Raw genomic sequence first — 24,659 nt, forward strand, 5'->3', positions numbered from 1 at the left:
AACCACCTGTATTCTATTTTATTCTATTCTGTTTTATTCTATTCTTGCTTCGGCTTAGTCCCTGCTTTATCAGGGGATGTCACAGCCGAATTATTCACCTCTTCTATTCTATTCTATTCTATTCTAATTTATTATATGCTAATTTATTCTATTCTGTTCTATTATGATTTACTTTGATTTAGTCTCTGCTTTATCAGTGTTGTCACAGCAGAATAAACTACCACTATTCTGTTTTTTGTTCTATTCTATTCTATTCTATTCTATTCTATTCTATTCCTACTTTGGGTGTAGTCCCTGCTTTATCAGGGGTCGCCACAGCAGAATAAACCACCTCTATTCTATTCTATTCTATTCTATTCTATTCTATTCTATTCTCACCTTATGGCATTTGTCAACAAATAAAATGTAATTCATTCATTCATTCATTCATTTAAAAATGAATGAACATACATTATAATGCTGGTTACCCTATTTGAACTCCGTATTTTTAAATAAATTATATGATTTATTAATTTATTCATCCATTCATTCATTCATTAAAAAATGGAATGAACATACATTATAATTCTGGTTACATCAATCGACCTTAAGGCATTTGTCAATAAATAATTTATTTCATTCATTCATTTATTCATTCATTCATTCATTTAAAAATGATTGAGCATATATTATAATGCTGGTGACCCAATTTGACCTCATGGCATTTTCAATAAATAATATAATTCATTCTTTCATTTAAAAGGGAATGAACACACAGTATAATGCAGGTTACCCCATGTGACCTCATGGATTTTTTTCAATAAATAATACATTTTATTCATTTGGTCATTTATTTATTCGTTCATTCATTCATTCATTCATTCATTCATTCATTCATTCATTCATTCATTCATTCATTCAAAAATGGAATGAACATACATTATAATGCTGGTTACATCATTTGACCTTATTTCATTTGTCAATAAATCATATACTTCATTCATTCATTAATTTATTCATTCATTCATTTAAAAATGATTGAGCATATATTTTAATGCTGGTTACCCAATTTGACCTTATGAGAAATTTTAATAAATAATATATTTAATTAATTCATTCTTTAATTTAAAAAGGAATGATTATGCATTATAATGCTGGTGATCCCATTTGACCTTATGGCAATTGTCAACAAATAATATATTTTATTCATTCATTCATTCATTCATTTACAAAGGAATGAAGCAATATTATAAAGCTGGTTAGCCCATTTGACCTTATGGCAGTTGTAAAAAAGAAAAAAAAAACACATTTTATCTGTTTATTTATTTATTCATTCATTCATTTAAAAGGAATGAACATACATTATACTGGTTACCTAATTTGACCTCCAGGCACTTGTTAATAAATAATATATTTTCTTAATTCATCAATTTATTTTTAAAAAGGAATAAGATACATCATAATTCCAGTATATAAATGTACTTTAAATGATTAAACATCGTTTGAAATAATGAATAAATTAAAACCATCTTTGGAGGAGACCAGCGCACTAACGTTGCGTAGCCTTCTAAATTTTGCATAGTAAATAATGCACTACCGGGACACTTCACTACCATCATCATCATCATCATCACCATCACACAGTCGCATAACGCTGGATTTATTCAACAGCTGAGGACGTGCAGCACCATCATCGTCGTCACCCGCTGGTCTGGGATCAGTCGATGCTGTGTGTGTGTGTGAGTGTGTGTGTGTGTGTGTGGCTGTGATGCAGGCATGAGTGTGTGTGTACAGGAGGTAAAGCAGCATGTGCGTGAGCTCTGCATCAGTGTGTCATTGACTCGGGCTCTGCAAGGATCTTCTGTCAGCATTGCGGTGAGTGGAGAAGTTGCCCGGGATAGTCGCTGTCCGGAGCTCACCTTTATTTATACACCGCAGTGACCGCTGTCATCCCTCCAAATTCAGCCGTTCATGCAAAACGGTAAGTCTACGATTTATGGTGATTTCACTATGAGTAACTACGGAGTTCAGCTACAGGTCTATGCGGGATCTTCTAGGATCAGTTTTCTAACTCGACATGCACTGATGTAGTACGGAGTAACACACAGGCTACAGCAGCTACTAGGTATACTTGCACTTTAATCCGGTTAGACTTTTTAGCATTGTGTAGCTGCTTACTTTTTATCAATGGATTAGTTCTTGGGATTTATTTAGAGTTTATAGCGATCTGACAAAAAAAAAAACACTGTAGTAAAAAAAGGCTTTTAAAGTAAGTAAAGTTAACCATATGAGTGAAAATGTAATGTATTTTACAGACTTTTAAAATAAGTTTTTGGTCATTTTTGTTAATAAAATACAGCATGCACTCTAAAAATAACTCAAGAGGTCTGTTACCACTGTTTATGTAGTTTAAAACATTATTGTTTATGTAGTTTAAAATGTTTATGTAGTTTAAAACTATGTATAAACTATGTTTATGTAGTTTTAAACATGTTTATGTAGTTTAAAACATTATTGTAACTTAAAAATTCTAAAATGCTGATTAGATTAACATTTTTAAGTTGCCAGAATAATTTTATAAAGTTTTTAAAAAATAAAAATATTGATAACCCCTATAGCAAAGTTTCTCTGGCCCAGATTTGGCCCACACTATCCGCATTTGCTTGGCCCACATGCTGCAGTAAGTTACTGTACATGACTGGACCAAGTCTGGCTTCCATACAAGAGGCAAACGTGGACCATCTGGGCCAAGTTTCAGCCAAGTTAATAACCCATAACTGGGCCTGAACTGGGCCAAATAGGTTGATGTGTCGCGACTGCAATGTTTTAATAAGCCCTTGAAGCATTTCGCTTTATGGCTGTGCTTTTTCTTGAATCAACCTGATTGATAGAATTTTTTCTTAACTCAAAGTAATTTAAATGTATTTAAAAAATGGATCAAGATAGACCCACATATACATTTTAACGCCTGGGCCAAATACTACTATCTGGCCCAAGTCTTGATTGCCGCCTGTAAGATGGTGCCACCTCAGCCAAACCTGGGCCATGTTTGGCCTACGTGCTGTATGCCAGTGCCGGATGAATGCCTGCTGTGCCAGCTTTATGCCAAATCTGGGCCAGAATTCTTTGCTACCTGGGTAACATCAATTTAAAAATGCTGCTAATTTAAAGGTAAATATATCTGTCAGGTACTTTAAAACAATATTTAACTTATAGCAACCCAAATAAATGTTTATACTGTTAATATGGGACAGTTCATGATTTTGTTTTGTAAAACAATGAAAACCTGTGGTTAAATGCAAATAACAAAATAACAAGCATGAACAGTAAACTTGAAAACAAACAAAAAATGAAACAATTTCAGCTACTTAATTTATTTGAGGTTCTATACTTGAAAACATATATGTAATTAAGTACATAACACTGGATTGTTTTCAATTTTAATTAAAAAACTAATTGAAAAAAAACTTATTTTTTTGAGTACTCGACTTAAAAAATTTTGCTATGTAAAACTGCCTCTGATTGAAGAGGAAAAGATTTGGCTAAAGTAATAAAGTTTGTTGTCTGAGCTTCATTTTGTTAGATGTTGTAGTAACTTGTATATATAATATAATATATACAGTTGAAGTCAGAATTATTAGCCCCCTTTAGATTGTTTTTTCTTTTTTAAATATTTCCCTAATGATGTTTAACAGAGCAAGGACATTTTCACAGTATGTCTGATAATATTTTTTCTTCTAGAGAAAGTCTTATTTGTTTTATTTCGGCTAGAATAAAAGCAGTTTTTAATTTTTTAAAAAACAATTTTGGGACAAAATTATTAGCCCCTTTAAGCTAATTTTTTTTTGATAGTCTACAGAACAAACCATCGTTATACAATAACTTTCCTAATTACCCTAACCTGCCTAGTTAACCTAATTAACTTAAGCATTTAAATGTCACTTTAAGCTAAATAAAAGGCTAATAATTCTATAATTATTAGTTCTTAATAATAATTAATAATTATAACAACAACAACAACAATAATAATAATAATAATAATAAGTATTATTATTATTATTATTAATAATAATAATAATAATGATAATAATAATAATACTTAATAATAATAATAATAATTAATAATAATAATTCTGACTTCAACTCTATACTATGTTGATTGTTCATTGTTTACATAAAAAATATGGATTTATGCAAGTGAATCATACAAATAACTTTCATAGCTTTGATTTACATGACAAAAAAAAAAGAGTAAAAATAAATTACATTTAAATAAATATAAATTTCACTCTGAGCCTGGTTGGATCACAAAATTAGTCATATGTTGCATATTTATATTATGTTGGTATTTATATCTTTAGGCAAAAGTCTAAAATACATTGTAGATCAACATTTCTTTTATGGCAAAAATTTTTACAATATTGAGTAAAGGTCATAGACACGATGGCTCACAGCAAGAAGGCTGTAGCAGTTGGCATTTCAGTGTGGTGTTTGCATGTTCCCCCCGAGTTCACATGGGTTTCCTCCAGGTGCTTTCCCCCACAGTGTGCGCTATAGAGGAACTGAATAAACTAAATTGGCTGTCGTGTATGTGTGTGAATGAGTGTGTATGGATGTTTCCCAGTACTGGGTTGCGGCTGAAACGGCATCCGCTGCGTAAAACATATGCCAGAATAGTAGTTGGTTCATTCCACTGTGGCGACCCCTCAACAGAAACACTGTAGTGTAAAATGTGGCCGGAAGTTGTTTTCATTTCTCTCACGCTTCTCTCCGTCCCTGTCACAGGTCGAGGGGAATATCTTGCACACAAACGCAGGGGATGTGTCCATTTTAAAGTGGAGATCTCCAGCTCTTAAGGAGACATGGGACTTGGACAGTCCAGGAGGACGTCGGTTAGCGATGAAGACCCAGCCGAGGGTGAGTGAGAGTGCTTTCAGAAACACAAACAATGTGTGTTCCAGCTTTGATTGCGCAAGTTTAAAACACTCTTATAAATGAATCCACATTAGCTGAATTTTTATTTAACAACCAAATAGGGCTGCACAATATATCGATATCGCAAAGTACACAGTAAAAAAATCTGTATAATAACAGTATTTTCAGATTTATGTTTTTTTATGTTTGTTTATGCTTTTGAATTGCGTCATGGGACCTTAATCTTTCTTTCAACAATGTTTAACCTTAAAAAGTTGGAAAAAGTTACTAGTTACTTAGTTACTAACTAAGTTATTAACGTTTTTAATGGTTTAAATAAGCAATATCACACGAGTAGCAGTGCGATATGGCTGTATATCAGCACTGGTGGAAGGTGTGTGTTGACACGAGGCCACCAGTGCTGATATACAGCCAAATCGCACTGCTACGAGTGTGATACTGCGTTTATACAACAGTTCGACGGCACAATTGTGTATATAAATAAGAAAATCAAACACAGAGAGACTAAAAACCCTTTTTTAATTGGAACTACTTTCTTATACGCCATTCATTCACATTTGCAGCTGGCTTCAGAACAGCAGAAGTCGTTACTAATTCCCCAACGTCACTTTAGAGCTAGTGTTTGAATGACTCTATAGCGTAATGTCTAAAGCAGGGGTCACCAATATCGGTCTTAGGCTTTAGCTCCAACTTGCCTCAACACACCTGCCTGGTTGTTTCAAGTATACCTAGCAAGACCTTGTTTAGCTTGTTCAGGTGTGTTTGATTAGGGTTGGAGCTAAAATCTGCAGGACACCGGTCCTTCAGGAACAAGTTTGGTGACCCTTGGTGTAAAACAGGGTTTTTCAAAGTCTAAGACAGCGGGCCTCCCTTTTGACACAACTTATCCATTGGCGCCCCCCTCCTCCCAAACACGCACGCACACACGCACGCATACGCACACAAACACACACAAAGTTCTGGAGGTTTTCCTGCTTCCTCATCATGCTTGGTTTCAAGGTGTCGCCGAAGTGCTGTCATTAGCCAAAATATCTTGTCAAACCACACATAAAGGTCGTGGTTCATCAGCTGGTCCTGTCCACGTAAATCCTAAACTCAAATACTGATCATCATATCGTCGTCTTTTGGGTTTTAGCTTTGAACTTGAACGCTTTAAATCGGGGGGTCTCCGATCCATTGTATTAGCAGCATAGACTGTAAATTAGCAGGCATATACCTGTATTGGCGGGCTTGCCAAACAGAAGCGAATTCACAGCTATGACCTTCTGGGTAAAAAAGGTTTTCTTATTTTTGACGTATTATTTTTTTTAGCTTTGTTTAATTAAAACGTTTAAAAATAATAAAAAATACATATAATAATTAAACTTAATAATATATTTTTATTATATAATATTTTTTCCAGCGCCTCCCCTGACATGCTCAGGCGCATCCCAGGGGAGGCGCGCCTCACACTTTAAAAAACCCCTGGTGTAAAATAATGACAAAGGAGCTCATTTTGCTCACACTTTTAGATTATAAAGGGTGAACGTGACATGAAATGCCATCCATCAACAGAGATATCTTCTTACTGTGTTACAGTCTACAGTATTTCTCTGTTGCAATCGGCATATGACAATAATTAATCCTGAAAAAAGCAGCACAATCACTACCAGACTGCTGTTGTGCTTGCGATAAGGAAAAACGCTTAACACAAGACACAAATTCCTGATATGTGAGCAAATCTGTATAAATTCAGCACTACAACATACAAAAGAGAGAGATTGACTTAGAATATCACTTACCAGCATACCTGCCAACATGTCTCTGAAAAGAGGACTGGGGAAAGGGGGTGTTCGGGGGTGAGGGCTCATTTGAGAACCGGGATAGGATGCAGCGGGTTTTGAGCGGCCACTGCGATCGGGTACTGCACCAAAGACTGTACCAAAAAGGGTGGTGGGTGAAATTACGGGAGTTTTACCGGAAGAAATAAAAAACAGGAGGGTTGCCGGAGATTGGTCTGAAATATGGGATTCTCCCAGGAAAAACGGGAGTGTTGGCAGGTATGAAAAACAAAGTTTGTTTTTGAACAGAAAAACTTCTGTAAATATAAAAAATATTAATAATTAAAAAGCAAAACAAGTATTGTAGATATTACATTCACCGGTTTCCCCCACAGTCCAAACACATGTGCTATAGGGGAATTGAGTAAGCTAAATTGGCTGTTGTGTATGAGTGTGAATTCAAGAGTGTATGGGTGTTTCCCAGTACTGGGTTGCAGCTGGAAAGACATCCGCTGTGTAAAACGTATGCTGGATAAGTTGACGGTTCATTCCGCTGCGGTGGTGATAAATAAAGGGACTAAGCTGAAAAATAAATGAATGAATGAATGAATGATTGAATGAGAGTGTGTATGCATAAAACATAACAAACTAATTACGAGCTTAAGTTAATACAATTTAAGAAAGATACAAATGAAATAAACAGTGCAGAAATTAAATAATCTAATGTAAAATATCACTTCATACAGTAGTCAACATTTAAAGTGCATCAAAACCTTTCAAAACTGTAGTTTTTGCTGCATAAATAATTAAATACAGTACAATTAATATTTCCTAAAGCTACAAATTTGACAATTTCTTGTGCCCAAATGCTTTAAATTCGCTTTAAATAGTACACGCTCACTGGACTTAAAAAACATTCTCTCTTTTAGAGTTAAACCTTGCGTGAAACTGTGATTTCTGGTTAATTATAATCCTTGGGGTGCTCTGGTTCCCCCCACAGTCCAAACCCATAGGTGAATTGAATAAGCTAAATTGGCTGTTGTGTATGTGTGTGAATGCAAGAGTGTATGGGTGTTTCCCAGTACTGGGTTGCAGCTGGAAGGAGATCCGTGGTGTAAAACATATGCTGGATAAGTTGACGGTTCATTCCGCTGTGGTGGCCCCTGATAAATAAAGGGACTGAGCCGAAAAGAAAATGAATAAATGAGTGAATGAATGAGAGTGCGTATGCATAAAACATAACAAACTAATTGCAAGCTTAAGTTAATACAATTTAAGAAAGATACAAATGAAATAAACAGTGCAGAAATTAAATAATCAAATGTAAAATATCACTTCATACAGTAGTCAACATTTTAAAGTGCATCAAAACCTTTCAAAACTGTAGTTTTTGCTGCATAAATAATTAAATACAGTACAATTAATGTTTCCTAAAGCTACAAATTTGACAATTTCTTGTGCCCAAATGCTTTAAATTCACTTTAAATATTACACGCTCACTGGACTTAAAAAACATTCTCTCTTTAAGAGTTAAACCTTGCATGAAACTGTGATTTCTGGTTAATTATAATCCTTGGGGTGCTCTGGTTCCCCCCACAGACCAAACACATATAGGTGTAACACAGGGAGTGACACAGACAACTGAAGTTTGGACCCACTTGCAGGTTTATTCGGAGGCAGGCAAGCAATGGTTAACACAGGTGCAAACACATGTATAAAGGCAGTCCAGAATCGTAGTCAAAAGTATCAGGCGAGAGGTCAAAAGGCAGGCGGCAGACAGCGACAAAATGGCTAACAAGGCTAAGGTCAAAACACGGGAAAACAAGACAAGGATAACTGTTGTACTGTCGCTTTACAGATGAACAAGACTCGCCAATGGGAGTGAGTGTGTGTGCTGCTTAAATAGTGTGTGTAGTCAGTCTTTGGCAATCTTCAGGTGGTGCGAGTGTAATCAGTCAGAATGAGGAAGCATGTGTGTTTGTGAGCGGAGTGCATGCATGAAAATGTAGTCCAGAAATGGCGGATTTGTAGTCCATGGTTATTGTGAATGAGATCCATCGACCTTAGGAGTTACGATTGCTGGTGATTGGTGGGGAATTGAGTAAGCTAAATTGTCCGTGGTGTATGTGTGTGAATGAGAGTGTATGGGTGTTTCCCAGTGCTGGGTTGCAGCTGGAAGGACATCCGCCGTGTAAAACTTATGCTGGATAAGTTGGCGGTTCATTCCGCTGTGGTGGCTGCTGAATAATAAAGGGACTGAGCCGAAAAGAATATGAATGAATGATGGAATGTGACTATAGCAGGTTGGCACAATGCGTTGTTGATGTTGAAATGATATATTGTGCAGCTCTACACAGCAGTACTGTAAAAGCTGTACACCTTCTACCACTCCGCAAGTCAAACAACAGCTTTTTGTGCGAGAAAAAGACTTTAAAGACAGAATTTTCGCAGGCTAAACCAATGAACCGGAGCTGAAGCTGTTGACTGCAGAAAGTCGTTTGCTGAGCTTCTCATAAATCTGTCTTTGGAGTTAGCTCTAAAAATTTACAACCCAGATTCCAATACACCTGTGTGTGTGTGTGAGAGAGAGTGTGTGTGTGTGTGTGTGTGTGTGTGTGTGTGTGTGTGTGTATGCGAGTCAAAGAAAGAGATGGGCCATCAGGTATACAAATAGCCGATTGGCCCATTTTGTAAGGTGATTGTGTAAGTGTGTATGCAGCCTTGCAGACAATTAGCACAAAAGCAAACAACTATTAAACTGGATTTTTCACAAGTCATGAACAAAGTTATCGTCTATAGGAAATTCACACAGATGGTGTGGAGGTGTTTTGGTGACTTTATTCCAACATAAATCTGTAAGCATCAGGGCCGGATTAACCAATGGGCCTTATGGGCACAGGCCCAGGGGCCCGTGCGCACCAGGGGCCCCTGCGAGGGGGGAGAAAAAAAGACAATTTCGGAGTGTCTTTTTAGGCTAATTGCAAATAGCGCATCTAGTTGGACTAAACTATTCAGGGTTTACGCCCATCGATGCCTGATTGATAGAGATAAGATGAGTAAAGAGCAGTGTAATAATATAGCCGCAGTGGCGCACCTTGTAAGGCACACGGCATCATCTTTTGACGCGATTAATCATAACATCGGTTCGAATCCACCATCAGCTGAACTCGTGCTACTTTTATTTCTCCCCATTACATATCAGATTGGAAATATATTTATTTTTAACAGGAAAGAAACTTTTTTTTTAAATAATGCAAATGTGATATAAAGTCACAAGTGTCTTGTGGGTATTTAATAATGTTTAGCCTTATTATACGCGCCTGCCGCGCCTCCCTCTCTTCAAAAACTCTATTGCTCAGACAACTGTATTTCCTCTGAGCAAAAAAATCGCGATCACACATTAATATTATTATTATATTTAAATTGCCTTTCTTTCTTTAACTAAACAGAATGCTGTAATTGGTCAAGTGCGGAAACGTCAGTTTTGTAATAACCCGTACTAAACTGAGCGGACTTTAGTGTAACGTTATATCTGTCATAGATCAAAAATGAGTGGACAAGTGGATTTAGCAAACGCGAGAGAAAGAGGAGAGGAGGCATCTTTATTGATGCATTTTCCATACACACCTTCTTCAAACAGACCCGTGATCAGGAGAATGAGGGTACAGAAGAAGACGTTAACTTTAAATGATGAGTAGCTAGCATTAACCAGGCGGAGGAGGCTAACGGCAGCGCAGCGCGGACTGGATTCATCGGGTGAGAGACAGACAGAAAAGGAGAGAGAGAGAGAGAGAGAGAAAGGCCCAGAAGAGGAGAGAGAGGGGAGAGAAGAGGTATAGTGTCTGTGATTTTGGATACTTTTAGGTTTATAATCAAGTCTTCATCACGAGAAGAGTAGAGAAAATACAGGGAGAGGAGGAGAGCGACAGTAAATCAGTGTTAGTATTATGAAAGACTCAGATTCATAGAACTCAGATTCATAGAACTGTATACATACATATATATATATATATATATATATATATATATATATATATATATATATATATATATATATATATATATATATATATATATGTATATGTAGTTTTAGCTATGTAGTTTTATTAGTATTTTTATTTAATGCTTTGAAAAATAATTTAAATCTTTGCAGACTATAAATACATATGTACTATATATCATTTATTTAAATATGTGGGCAACAAATTATAGATTCATTTTATTTAAAAATTATTATATTATTCTTATTTTTTTAATTCAACTATAGGGGTGCGGCCAGGTAGGGGGCCTTACAAGATAATGTGCCCAGGGGCCCCTGAGTTCTTAATCCGGGCCTGGTAAGCATGTGGCACGGTGGCCTCACAGCAAGAAGGTCGCTGGTTTAAGTCCTGGCTGGGGGTGCGTTTCCCAAACAACATCGTAACGCTTGGCTGAACTATCATAGTACGATGCATTGGTTGGGAAAAGTACAATGTATTGACGAGTGTTTCCCCAAACCCCTAGTTAATCTGTCGCAGGTCCATCGCTTGAACCACATTAGTTATAATGTTAAACGCCCATAATGATGCTCTAAACAGGGCGGAGTAACTACTTCTTTAGAGAAGAACCCATCATTTCTTTGTGCAAATTATACTGTTTTACACAAACACGCATTTAAAATAAAATCCAATAATAGTTTTGGTAAAAACATGCACTCGCTTTCCATATTAACTGAAATATATGTAAACGGCACATATAGGGCCTGTGTTTCCTTTACAGATATTGTTGAGAACATTGCAGATTCTATTCTAAAATATAAAACCACTTACAAAAGCTAACACGTATTCTAATAGCACACATAAATCATAGAAATAAATAAATAATGAGGCTGTTTATTAAAAAATTTAATTTAATATTTAATATTTATTAGGAAATGAAAAAAAAACTTTAATACTTAATACTTTAATAATAATATTAATAATATTAAATATGATGATTATTATTATTATTATTATTATTAATATTATTATTATTATCATCATTATCATTATTATTATTATTATTATTATTATTATTATTATTATTATTATTATTATTATTATTATTATCATTATTAATATTATTATTATTGTTATTATTATCATTACATTATTAATAATATTATTATTATTGTTATTATTATTATCATTATTATTATTATTATTATTGTTATTATTATTATTATCATTATTATTATTATTATTATTATTATTATTATCATCATTATTATTATTATTATCATTATTATTATTATCTTTATCATTATTATTATTATTATTATCATTATTATTATTATTATCATTATTAATATTATTATTATTGTTATTATTATCATTACATTATTAATAATGTTATTATTATTATTATTATTATCATTATTATTATTATTATTATTAATATTATTATTATTGTTATTATTATCATTACATTATTAATAATATTATTATTATTATTGTTATTATTATTTTCATTATTATAATTTTTTTATTGTTATTATTATTATTATTATTATTATCATCATCATTATTATTATTATTACTATCATTATTATTATTATTATTATTATTATTATTATTATTGTGTTAGTTGACACGATGGATTGACGGAACTTGTGACCTTAGTTGGCTAATAATGGTTTTGAGAAATGCAACCCAGGTCAGCAGACATTTCTGTGTGGAGTTTGCATGTTCTTCCCGTGTTTCCGTGGGTGCTTCGGTTTCCCCCACAGTCCAAACACATGCGCTATAGGGCAATTGAATGAACTAAATTGACTGCAGTGTATGAGTGTGTGTATGAATAAGTGTGTGGGTATTTCCCAGTACTGGAAGAGCATCCGCGGCATAAAACATATGCTGGAATAGTTGGCGGCAAAGCAATCCGCTGTGGCGACCTCTGAAATGGAGATTAAGCCGAAGAAAAATGAATGAATGAATGAGTATGAGATTGTTTGGTACTTAAATACACTCAATCCTTGGTTTGTTATTCACAATAGGGCAAGGATTTTCTCTTCAAAGATAAATGAGCACTTACTATTTAGGGCATGCTTATGACCCCTCTGGAAGTCACTGTGAAAAAAGGGTGTCAGCGTTCTCTAAGTGGCTGTCCTACATCGTTTGCCCAATATCATTAATTCAGCCATTCTGGAGATATGGGACAAAACAAACCCCTCAAATGTACCTTTCACTTTTTAAAAGAGCGCAGTTTATCAACATAAATCATATTATTCATTCATTCATTCATTTTTCTTTGGATCAGTCTCTATTTCAGTGGTCGCCACAGCGGGATGAATCACCGATTTCACCGTTTAAAAACATTTCAATGACCAATCCAAATCGGCACCATAGACATGCTCCTAGTAAGTAGTTTTCTCTTAAAAGCGATCACTATCTGCTCATTAGCAACTACAGCAGGGGAGTTCTCCAGATCTACCTGAGCTCAAACTCCCCTCTCGCCTTGCAAATGGGAGGGAGCCCCGGGCTCGAGGATTTTATGAGCTCAGGGCTCTCTCCCGGGACAGCATGCCAAACTTTTAGATTTTATTGCCGGCCCTTGATCAGCCATCGGGTATTGACCATCAAACTGTAATTGCTGCTGACAGCATAGATTAGACTGCTTCACTCTGCAGTTTCAGACAGCAGAACTGTGAGTGCCGAGAGACGGGACGGGGTTCATTCACAGGTCAGACGATGAGTTTGGCTCCGATAGATGAGGAGTGAGATTATGCTTGGAGTCAGCTAAAACTTCTTATGGTATAACCTAAACACATCATGCATCAATTCTGCAGACTGTATAGCTGTTTAAATCGGCTGTCAGCTTGTTTATTTACCGTTCACCAGTGGAGTAATTGTCCTTTGGGAACTAACTAGATATGTACAGTGTTTATTATAGTGAAACAAACTGTTGTGTCTGTCATTTAAAATGCATGTTCATATTGGATTATGTAATATGTTGTTTATCGTATAAAATTATGGTTTTAATCAATTTGACTTCAAGCGAATCATTTTTACTTTAAATCAACAGTTTCATGTCACGTGATCGCTTGACATCACTCCTGCTAAAAAATGTAGATTTTGTTTATTAGTTGAAGAAGAATAAAAAAACAAATAAATTGTATTGTAATTGGGCAGAATACGTATTTTGATGAATATTAAATTAAATTTTTTTCAGGTTTAATTGAGTCAAGTTTAATTTGAGAAACAAATTATTAATTTATTAACAAATCACAGTAATGTTTTTGTTTTAAATCAAAACTTTGGTGTGCTTTTAAATTGTGTTACAGTTAGTGTAGCTGAGTTAGTGTAACTTTAGTTAGTGTACATTCTGCTAGTGTAACTTCAGCTAGTGTTAAATCACTTATTGTTACTTTAGCTAGTTTTAAATCAGTGTTATGTCAGTTTGTGTAACTTCAGCTAGTGTCACTTCAGCTAGTCTAACTTCAGTTAGTGTAACTTCAGCTAGTGTAACTTCAGTTATTGTAATATTAGCTAGTGTTACTTCAGTAAGTGTAACTTCAGCTAGTGTTAAATCACTTATTGTTACTTTAGCTTTAAATCAGTTAGTGTTATGTCAGTTTGTGTAACTTCAGCTAGTGTCACTTCAGCTAGTCTAACTTCAGTTAGTGTAACTTCAGCTAGTGTAACTTCAGTTATTGTAATATTAGCTAGTGTTACTTCAGCTAGTGTAACTTCAGCTAGTGTCACTTCAGCTAGTGTTACTTTAGCTAGTGTTACTTCAGCTAGTGTAACTTCAGCTAGTGTCACTTCAGCTAGTGTAACTTCAGCTAGTGTCACTTCAGCTAGTGTAACTTTTATTTAGTATAATATTAGCTAGTGTTACTTTAGTTAGTGTAACTTCAGCTAGTGTAACTTCAGTTAGTGTAACTGCAGTTAGTGTTACTTCAGCTAGTGTAACTTCAGCTAGTGTAACCTCAGCTAGTGTAACTTCAGCTAGTGTAACTTCAGTTAGTGTAACTGCAGTTAGTGTAATTTCAGCTAGTGTAACTTCAGCTAGTGTAACTTCAGTTAGTGTAACTGCAGTTAGTGTAACTTCAGCTAGTGTAACTTCAGTTAGTGTAACTGCAGTTAGTGTAATTTCAGCTAGTGTAACTTCAGCTAGTGTAACTTCAGTTAGTGTAACTGCAGTTAGTGTAATTTCAGTTAGTGTAACTTCAGCTAGTGTAACTTCAGTTAGTGTAACTGCAGTTAGTGTAATTTCAGCTAGTGTAACCTCAGCTAGTGTAACTTCAGTTAGTGTAACTGCAGTTAGTGTTACTTCAGCTAGTGTAACTTCAGTTAGTGTAACTGCAGTTAGTGTAATTTCAGCTAGTGTAACCTCAGCTAGTGTAACTTCAGTTAGTGTAACTGCAGTTAGTGTAATTTCAGCTAGTGTAACTTCAGCTTGTGTAACTTCAGTTGTTGTAACTTCAGCTAGTGTAACTGCAGTTAGTGTTACTTCAGCTAGTGTTACTTCCGCTAGTGTTACTTCAGTTAGTGTAACTTCAGCTAGTGTAACTGCAGTTAGTATTACTTCAGCTAGTGTTACTTTAGCTAGTGTAACCTCAGCTAGTGTAACTTCAGTTAGTGTAACTTCAGTTAGTGTAACTTCAGGCAGTGTAACTTCAGGCAGTGTTACTTTAGCTAGTGAAACTTTCAATTGTACTAAACAGTGACCTTAAAATTAAGAAAGTGTATGTTTTCTCATCTTGATTTCTGCTCAGATTTTCATTGCGTGGACAAAAACCACGGATACATTTTAAAATGTGTTTTGTGTCTGTATGCGCGCATGTTCTGCAGAGCAAATTAACATTGATACTAATTGTTATGTCAATGTAAAATATTATGCACTAACACAGCCTATATATGTTGTGTTTTGTCTCTCCACAGTCAATTTTGACCACTTTCAGATTTTGAGAGCCATCGGCAAAGGCAGTTTTGGGAAGGTAAGTTCTGCTTTGTATTTATAACCTACATGAAACAAATAATAATGTAATTGAATGTAAATACTGTACTGTACTAAAGTACATGAATTAATCTACCGTGATAGAACTATAGTTTCTATAGTAACACAACAACTATGATAATATAAACAAATGATTCAACAATACACCACATTTTAATGTAGTACAAAGTAAATTATACCACAGTTTTACCACAGGAATTACCCTATAGCGTATGTGTTTAGACTGTGGGGGAAACCGGAGCACACAGTGGTTAGCACAATCGCCTCTCAGCAAAAAGGCCACTGGTTCGAGCCTCGGCTGGGTCAGTTGGCATTTCTATGTGGAGTTTGCATGTTCTCCCTGTGTTGGTGTGGGTTTCCTCTGGGTGCTTCGGTTTACCCTACAGTCCAAAGACATGTGGTATGGGTGATTGAATAAGCTAAATTGGCAATAGTGTATGAGTGTGTGTGTGAAAGAGTGTGTATGGGTGTTTCCCAGTGTTGGGTTGCGGCTGGAAGGCCATTCGCTGCGTAAAACATACTGGATAAGTTGGCGGTTCATTCCACTGTGGTGACCCCAGATTGATAAAAGACTCAGCGAAAAGAAAATGAATAAGTGAATGAATGAAAATGGATTCCAGATCTTTCCTTTATATTTAGTCTTGTCAGAAATATATCACTTATACTTTTATTTCCCCTTCAGGTTTGCATTGTTCAGAAAAAGGACACCAAGAAAATGTACGCCATGAAGTATATGAACAAACTTAAATGCGTGGAGCGCAATGAGGTGCGCAATGTCTTCAAAGAGCTCCAGATCATGCAGAACCTGGAGCATCCTTTCCTGGTCAACTTCTGGTGAGCTTCTTCTAGTCAATATATGATGCATTAGCAACAGGGCTTTACATTAACATGTTTTCCTGTGTTTGTAAAAAAACAATTTTTTTCTCATGGCTTTATAATGTATAACTTTTAACATTTTTGAGCATACACTTTCCCCTTTTGCCACAGTAAAGCCCAAAGTTTCTTCTTTCCAATGATACCCAATTTGTATTTGTAGCTTACTGGGGTCAACTATTTAAAGTAAGGTAGGTGTAAATTCCCTAAAGTGAGTGCTTGGTAAGGCGAGGCAGTGGGTAGCACGTTCGCCTCACAGCAAGAAGGTCGCTGGGTCTCTGGTTTGAACCTCGGCTCAGTTGGTGTTTCTGTGTGGAGTTTGCATGTTCTCCCTGCCTTCGCGTGGGTTTCGCGTGGGTTTTGCGTGCTCCGGTTTCCCCCACAGTCCAAAGGCATGTGGTACAGGTGAATTGGGTAGGCTAAATTGTCCGTAGTGTATGAATGTGTGTGTGAATGTGTGTGTGGATGTTTCCCAAAGATGGGTTGCGGCTGGAAGGGCATCCGCTGCGTAAAACTTGCTGGATAAGTTGGTGGTTCATTCCGCTGTGGCGACCCCGGATTAATAAAGGGACTAAGCCGACAAGAAAATGAATGAATGAATGAATGAGTGCTGGGTAACAAGAAAGCGGCACCTAGCGGCACTTAAATGGTTAAATTTCAGTACGGAAATTCAGTATCGTGACAAGAACCAGTTCATTAATTAAGTTTGATTAGTGAAGTTTATTTATAAACTAATTTCGAGAGGATCATGTGCTTATGATTGCTTGCAGATGGTCCCGCATTATTAAATTTGTGATTCACCAATCAGACGATTCCTAAGCCACTATAAATACCCGAGGTTATTCCACAGTCATCTTCGTTTTGAAGAATCCCCCCTTCCACCCATACTCCTCCTCCTTTCCTAGATGGGTGGCACGGTGGCCCAGTGGTTAGCACTGTTGCCTCACAGCAAGAACCTCACTGGTTCTAGTCCTTACCAAGCCAGCCGACGTATCTGTGCGGAGTTAAGACGTTCTCCCCGTGCTCACATGGGTTTTCCCTGGGTTCCCTGGTTTCCTCCCACCGTCAAAAACATGCAACTTAAGTTAATTGACTAATCCAAATCGGCTCCTAGTAGTTATCTCTTAAAAGCAATCACTATCTGTTCATTAGCTACTACAGCAGGGGAGTTCTGGAGATCTACCTTAGCCCAAACTCCCCTCTTGCCTTCTGAATGAGAGGGAGCCCCGGGCTCGAGGATCTTATGAGCTCAGGGCTCTCTCCTGGGACAGCATGCCAAACAAGCTTTATAATCAATCAATCATCAAGTGTGAACTCTTGTGGCATCTAACATGTGTGTTTGTGAAAGAAAGCATTAGCTAACTAGTGGCATTTCCCTTAACTTAGCTGAAAATGATGCCTGATATCCATTTTTATTTCACTTTCCATTCAGAACTGACCTTCGGGTCACTAGCAAGGCGGTAAAATGATAAAATTGTGTCACTTTCTCTTCACTGATAAGATATACAGCCAGGTACACAACATTCCTGTGTGACTCAGGCGATACTTCAGGGTTTTCTCCCACCGCAGCCGCGATTTCGCTTTTAAAATGGCGGCCACGTAAAATCAGTGTATTAGTAAAATCGATCTAACTGTAAAAGTGGCATGCTGGCTTAGTAGTTAGCACTGTTGCCTTCCAGCAAGAAGGTCACTGGTTTGAGTCCCGGCTATACTTGTTGGCAGGGGCACCACTAGGAGGGGAAGTTAGGATGATTCTAAGGGCCCACACATTTTGGGGGCCCTCAGTGAAATTTTTAGGGTCCCTCGTAGGCTCTTCACTTTCGTCTGCGACACCACCACCAACAGCCCCCCTTCATTTGCCAGTGGCGCCCCTGCCTGTTGGCATTTCTGTGTTGTTCTCCCCATGTTGGTGTGGGTTTCCTCCTGGTGCTCTGGTTTCCCCCAGTCCAAACACATGCGCTATAGGTGAACTGAATGAACTTAATTGGCCATAGTGTATGAGTGTGTGTGAATCAGTGTGTAGGAGTGTTTCCCAGTACTGGGTTGCTGTTGGAAGGGCATCCACTGCGTAAATCAACAATAGTTGGTGGTTTAGTCTGCTGCGGTGACTTCTGCAGTAGAGACTAAGCCGAAGGAAAATTTATGAATGTATGTCTAATTGTAGCTGTGGTTTTGCCATGGTGGAAAACGGGGCATACATTTGTCAGTGCTCGGAGAATGAAATGTAGAGTTGGATATGGGACAAAGCAGTCATTGTCAGGATGCTTTTAGCTTAAAAAAATCAATGGAGCTGAATTAGATTGCACAAGCACAATTCTGTTGAAGAGAAGATGATCAAAAATGCTCTTCACTCCTTTTACTCAGTAACACGTTACCTCATTTGTTTGATTTTGAGCTTAACTCCATGAGATGAGTGTGGTTTAGCAGTGTGATCTCATAAGTAATTAATACTTTAAAGGGCCCCTATGATGAAAATCAACAATGGACAGAACTGTGTGTAGGTATAGTGTGTCCACAGCTGAGATGCACCGATCCCGATAATTGGATCGAATATCGATTCGATACAGCATATTTTTGCTGGATTGGGTATCGGCCAGCCAAATTGTGCGGACGTTATTTATAAATAGGCTCACACAGAATCTGCGCGCACAGAATTCCGCAGATTTTCCATAGAATTCCTTAGAATTCCGAAGATTTCCGCAGATTTTTAGCCCATCATTAATTCTGTTTATTTACTTGAGTAAATGTGTGTAAATCTGTATTTATTCAGTGTTTTTAATTAATTAAAGTGATAATATTGACTAATGTGAAAATGTTCATCAGATTTATACACAATGCAGTTTGTACAGTAATATTTTCTGTCTTTTAGTAGATATATTACATAAGAGGCTTGCTTTATTTATTCCCTCCCTCTACATTAGATCGTGTTTTTAATACTTGGTCAATGAAAGGCCTAGCCACTTTAAATGATCTGTATGATAATAATGTTTTCTCCTCCTTTTCACTCCTATCAACTAAATTTGATCTCCCCAACAACCATCTTTTCCGTTTCTTTCAAGTGAGACATTTTGTTCAAAAACTATTCCCCCATTTTCCTAATTGCCCCCCCGAATCAAAGTTTGATCATATTCTTAACCTCAATCCAAGTCAAAGACGGCTAATAACTACAATTTATGTTGGAATAACTACTTCCATCTCCAACTGGTTTACTTAAACAAACATGGGAGCAAGATCTGGGTATTGAGATTTCTGAGGACCAATGGAAAGACATTCTTAGTTTAGTTCATTCTTCATCTATTTGTGCCAGACATGGCCTACTACAATGTAAAGTACTTCATAGGACCCATTTCACTAATGCCAAACTTTCTAGAATATTTCCAGACAGAAGTGATGCCTGTAACAGATGTAAGCAGTCACCGGCCGATTACCTTCACATGTTTTGGTCATGTTCAAAATTAACAACCTTTTGGTCTAATATTTTAAAAATTCTTTCTCAAGCTCTTAATATAATCATCACTCCTGACCTTCTGACTGCCCTTTTTGGTTATCTTTCAACCCCAACTACACAAACATCACGCTGCGTCATTGCCTTTACCACCTTGCTCGCCAGGCGCGCAATTCTCCTCAAATGGAAACATGTGTCCCCTCCCTCATCAGAAAACTGGATTAAAGAGGTTTTCAATTGCATCTATCTTGAGAAACTGAGACATTGTTTTAAAGGATCACTGAACTCCTTTAACAAAACATGGAGTCCCATGCTGTCAGTCATTGAGAACCTTAACATTTCAGGAACTGCTGACTAGAATTTCGAAAGGGAGAAAGAGAGACTTCTAGTTTTTATTTTACATTTTCATCCTTTGTATTTACCCATATATTTATTTTTATTCATTTTATTTATAATTTTTTTTCTAATGTTATTATTTATTTGTTTATATGTTTATTGTTTATTTATCAGTGTCTTGATTCACCGTTACATACTTATTGAAGGCCTCAGAAAATAGGGAGGGGTGGGTGATGGGAGGGATGGTGCATAGAAAGGGGTAGAAAAATGTAAGGTTGTTTTAAGAGTTCTACAGATTTCTTGTTTTTATTGCTATGTATTTCATGTCATCTCTTTGCTGATAGGACTTCTATTTTTCATATACATTTGCAAGTTTGTATAATATCTGGAAAAAATGCAATAAAAATATTGGAAATAAAAAAAAAAAAGAGGCTTGCTTTGTTTACCAAATAAAGTGAATCTAATTGGATTTGCATTTTAAACATTAAATAAAACGCCCCCAGCAAGATGCCGCCCTGAGCGATTGCCCATGTTGCCCATGCCTAAATCCACCACTCTCTACAATACAATGACTTGCCTAATTACCCTAACTTTAACCTAGTTAAGCCTTTATCTCTCACTTTAAGCTGAATACTAGTATCTTAAAAAAATCTAGCCAGATATTATGAGCTGTCATTATGGCAAAGATAAAATACATCAGTTGTTAGAAATAAGTTATTAAAACGTTTGTGTCAAAAAAAATACGTTCGTTAAACAGAACTTGAGAAAAGAATATATAAAAGAAATAAGGCTAAACTGTTTGAAGGTTGTTTTTATTCAGCATGCTAGTTTAAAATCAGCATCTAGTTTCAAAAGACACTAAAGAAAATCCTACGGCACACATTATGTTTTCATTATCGGACCTCCGTGAAGCATGCCGAGGCAGAAAGCATCATCCTCATCAGTATGTGATGCATGACTGGCTAAATTGCAAATGACTAAATCAATACCGCTGCTTTTTTTAATTACAAATTTGATAATAAGTAAAAAGAGCCCCACAGCGGAGAAGTGAAAACAGCCGTCTCCGAATAACAACGTTGCTGCATGGGACGGTAAATTTGATAAGAATGCGTGGGGAATGGTAATGTGCTTGGCAGTGGTTTGAGGAGAAGGTTGAGAGCGGTGCGTGTGTTTCCCTGCAGTGCAGTTTTGAGCTCTACTGGACCGACAGAGGCTCTCAAGGTCAGATCAGAGACACATCAGGGTTCTGTACTCCTTCACACACTCTTTCTCTGAGACATTTTGGCAGCTGGAATACAGTTCATGCTATTAACAGTTACAGCTAAGGGGTAAACATCAAGCTTTTAGTTTTTAGTCAGTGTGATGTGAACCGCATGTAAATGTTTTAAAGGGATAGTTCACCCAAAAGTGAAAATGTACACATTGTTTACTTATTGTCAAGGGGTTATAAAACTTTATGAATTGCTGTTATTATATGTTAAACTAACATTATTAGTGACCTTATATCTCTTTGGGTTTGATTGTGTCCAATCAAACCAATCAGTCTGTGGTGTGCATATTATGATGTCACAGTTGGTGTTTTGTTCTGATCGGACTGTTTTTCACCATTTATTTACTAATTATGAGTATCAATAATCTCGTATAGCATTTATTTATCATAATTTATTTATCATAATTAATTAGGCTGGGAGCCCAGCCTAAACCAAGCTGGTTTTAGCTGGTCATTTTCCAGCCTGACCAGCTAAGCCTGGAAGTGGCCAAAACCCCGGTAAAACCTGCCTGGTTGACCAGCTGAAACCAGCCAACCAGCCTAGGCTGGTTTAAGCTGTTTTTTTCAGCAGTGCTGAACTATTATTATTTAGAGATGTCTAGGTATGTCTAGATTTTCATTCTACTTTAAAAATATGTAAAGTTTACGCTCAAGGAATATCATAAAAAAAATATATATATATATTTAACATTTATGACAATTTTTATGATATCATCTATGACTACCTATTTTAAATGACCATCTATTCTATTAATATAATTTTTTTCTATAGATATAAAATCCAACACACCAAAGTACCTGGAGCGACTATGTTACATGCCACTACTGAAAAACTGCATTTGATGATAATGTTAAGCCTTGAACACAGGTCTTTGCAATGCAGCCTAAAAAGAAAGTCTAATTACTTTTAATGAGATGTAGACAGATTCCTCCACTCCCATAGCCAACTGAGACCACAGGCTTTTGTATATTTCAAGAGGACTGCACTCACTCTGCTTCCTGTCCCGTGTCGAGTGTGTCCCGCAAACTGCTGAAACTTTGAGGCAAAAGTTCTGTTCTCCTCTTCTGATGACTCACTTGCTAAAACAAGCGTTAAGATCTCATTCACTAGCAACTGTGGCTATAAATGTACCTATATCTATTAAATATTTAAGAATGTTCAAAAAAGATTAAATTAGTTGTAATTAACTATTATAGAGGAAAAATTGACAACCAACATTGCAACAACAAAAAAGCAAAAATTTTATATATATCAAATCATTTGAAATGAAATAACTATATATCATTCAGACACAAGATGGTGCAAAACAGACAAAAATACAAAGCTGACAGAAACAAAAACAGCTGATGGAGTATTCACTAACCTGCGCATTATTCAGACACAAGATGGCGCCAAACACTCAAAAACACAAAGCTGACAGAAACTAAAACAGCTGATGGAGTATACACTAACCTGCACATTATTCAGACACAAGATAGCACCAAACAGTCAAAAACACAAAGCTGACAGAAGCTAAAACAGCTGATGGAGTATACACTAACCTGTGCATTATTCAGACACAAGATGTAGACAAACAGACAAAAACACAAAGCTGACAGAAACTTAAACAGCTGATGGAGTATACACTAACCTGCACATTATTCAGACACAAGATAGCACCAAACAGTCAAAAACACAAAGCTGACAGAAGCTAAAACAGCTGATGGAGTATACACTAACCTGCGCATTATTAAGACACAAGATGGTGCCAAACAGACTACAACTTTGATCGTATTCACTGACGATCAAGATGTTTCGATGTTCCTGGATGAGCCTGTATTATTTAGCAGTTGTTATATGGGAATAACATACCTTGTAATGTCACAACTCACCAATCAGAATCCAGTATTCCAGACAGCCATGTAATAATCTGTCATAACTGCCTGTATGTGCTTCATCCCTTACTTATGAACTGTAGCACATTGTACATTTGCACTGGACGTATGTTTTTATTATAACATTTAAAATTTAATTTATTATAAAAAATTAAGCGTTTTTCATTTATTTACGTGTGTGAATTGGATTATGGGATGTTGATCTCTGCTCTGTCGACTTTTGATGTTGAAAATTCAACTCTACAGTTTAACAAAGTGACTTTTATTGCTATTTTAGTCATTTGGAATATAATAGAATGTATAATAAATAATATCTAGAGAAATAAGTCTGTAAAATAACAGTAAATGTACCGGCAGTTTATTACAAGGTTTTTGTAGCGTAATATACAACATCAAGCCAGAAAATATATCACTTTAAACTATTAAAAACATTAATAAATGTCACTTTTTTTAACTTTTCAAGGTTAAAAGTTGTTAGAAGAAAGATCAAAATTTCATAATGCAATTCAAAGATAATACAAAAAACATACAGCTACATAATTTAGATATGTTTTCATGAATCTCCTAACTGCTCTGAAGGTGAATCCGTGTTTTTCCAGCAGTGCTTTCTGGAACAGGAAGTATAGTCTGATGAAGTGATCTCACACCTTACGCTTTCTCAGCACCACGCTGTAATTCGGTCCCTCATTGACGAGGGCTGAGAAGGCACTGCGTACGGACAAATAAAGCCTGTCAGTCAGAGTGCTGTTTAAAATCAATGTGACACATCTCACGGGTGACATCTAAAGCACGTTTTCATGCCGTGCCTTCATCCGTGTCATTAGTAATTTATCAGATGTGTTCTTTAGTGCAGGATCCCTGTGAAGCCGTGAGATACAAATCAAGTCTCAAAACCTCATTCATTAGACAACTCTGACAGCGCCAAAGGTAAAAACTCGAGCTCATGTGAAAGGGATTATGCAAGATACTTAAAGGCCATGAAATTAAAATGAGTTTTTTTATGTCGTAATATAAGTATTGTAAGTTTTTACGATATCTATAAGCTAGTGCGCACAAAAACAACGTCAAAATTTGCATTTAAAAGATTGTAAACTGATTTAAACATGTAAAGCCTGTAGTTTTGTCACTTCCGCCTAAATGGTTTTTTCGCCTAAAAGTTTTTTTTACATCACCTCATACTTCAGTTTCTCCTCAAATCCTCTGATCAATC

The 24,659-nt window shown here is 36.2% G+C and overlaps 2 protein-coding genes across 3 annotated transcripts in view; one reads left to right on the plus strand and one right to left on the minus strand.

Moving 5' to 3' along the window:
• Window positions 1-24,659, minus strand: part of jakmip2 (janus kinase and microtubule interacting protein 2) — a 209,527-nt gene that overhangs the window by 16,865 nt on the left and 168,003 nt on the right. The window lies entirely within an intron of this gene.
• stk32a (serine/threonine kinase 32A) overlaps window positions 1,802-24,659 on the plus strand; it is a 75,426-nt gene continuing 52,568 nt past the window's right edge. The window contains exons 1-4 of the mRNA XM_002666081.7: window positions 1,802-1,960; window positions 4,765-4,896; window positions 15,575-15,630; window positions 16,333-16,484. Of these exons, the coding sequence (XP_002666127.2) occupies window positions 4,842-4,896; window positions 15,575-15,630; window positions 16,333-16,484 (263 nt within the window). The 5' untranslated portion in view covers window positions 1,802-1,960; window positions 4,765-4,841. The remainder of the gene's footprint in view (window positions 1,961-4,764; window positions 4,897-15,574; window positions 15,631-16,332; window positions 16,485-24,659) is intronic.

Source organism: Danio rerio, chromosome 21 (assembly GCF_049306965.1).
Source record: "Danio rerio strain Tuebingen ecotype United States chromosome 21, GRCz12tu, whole genome shotgun sequence".
Lineage (NCBI taxonomy): Eukaryota > Metazoa > Chordata > Actinopteri > Cypriniformes > Danionidae > Danio > Danio rerio.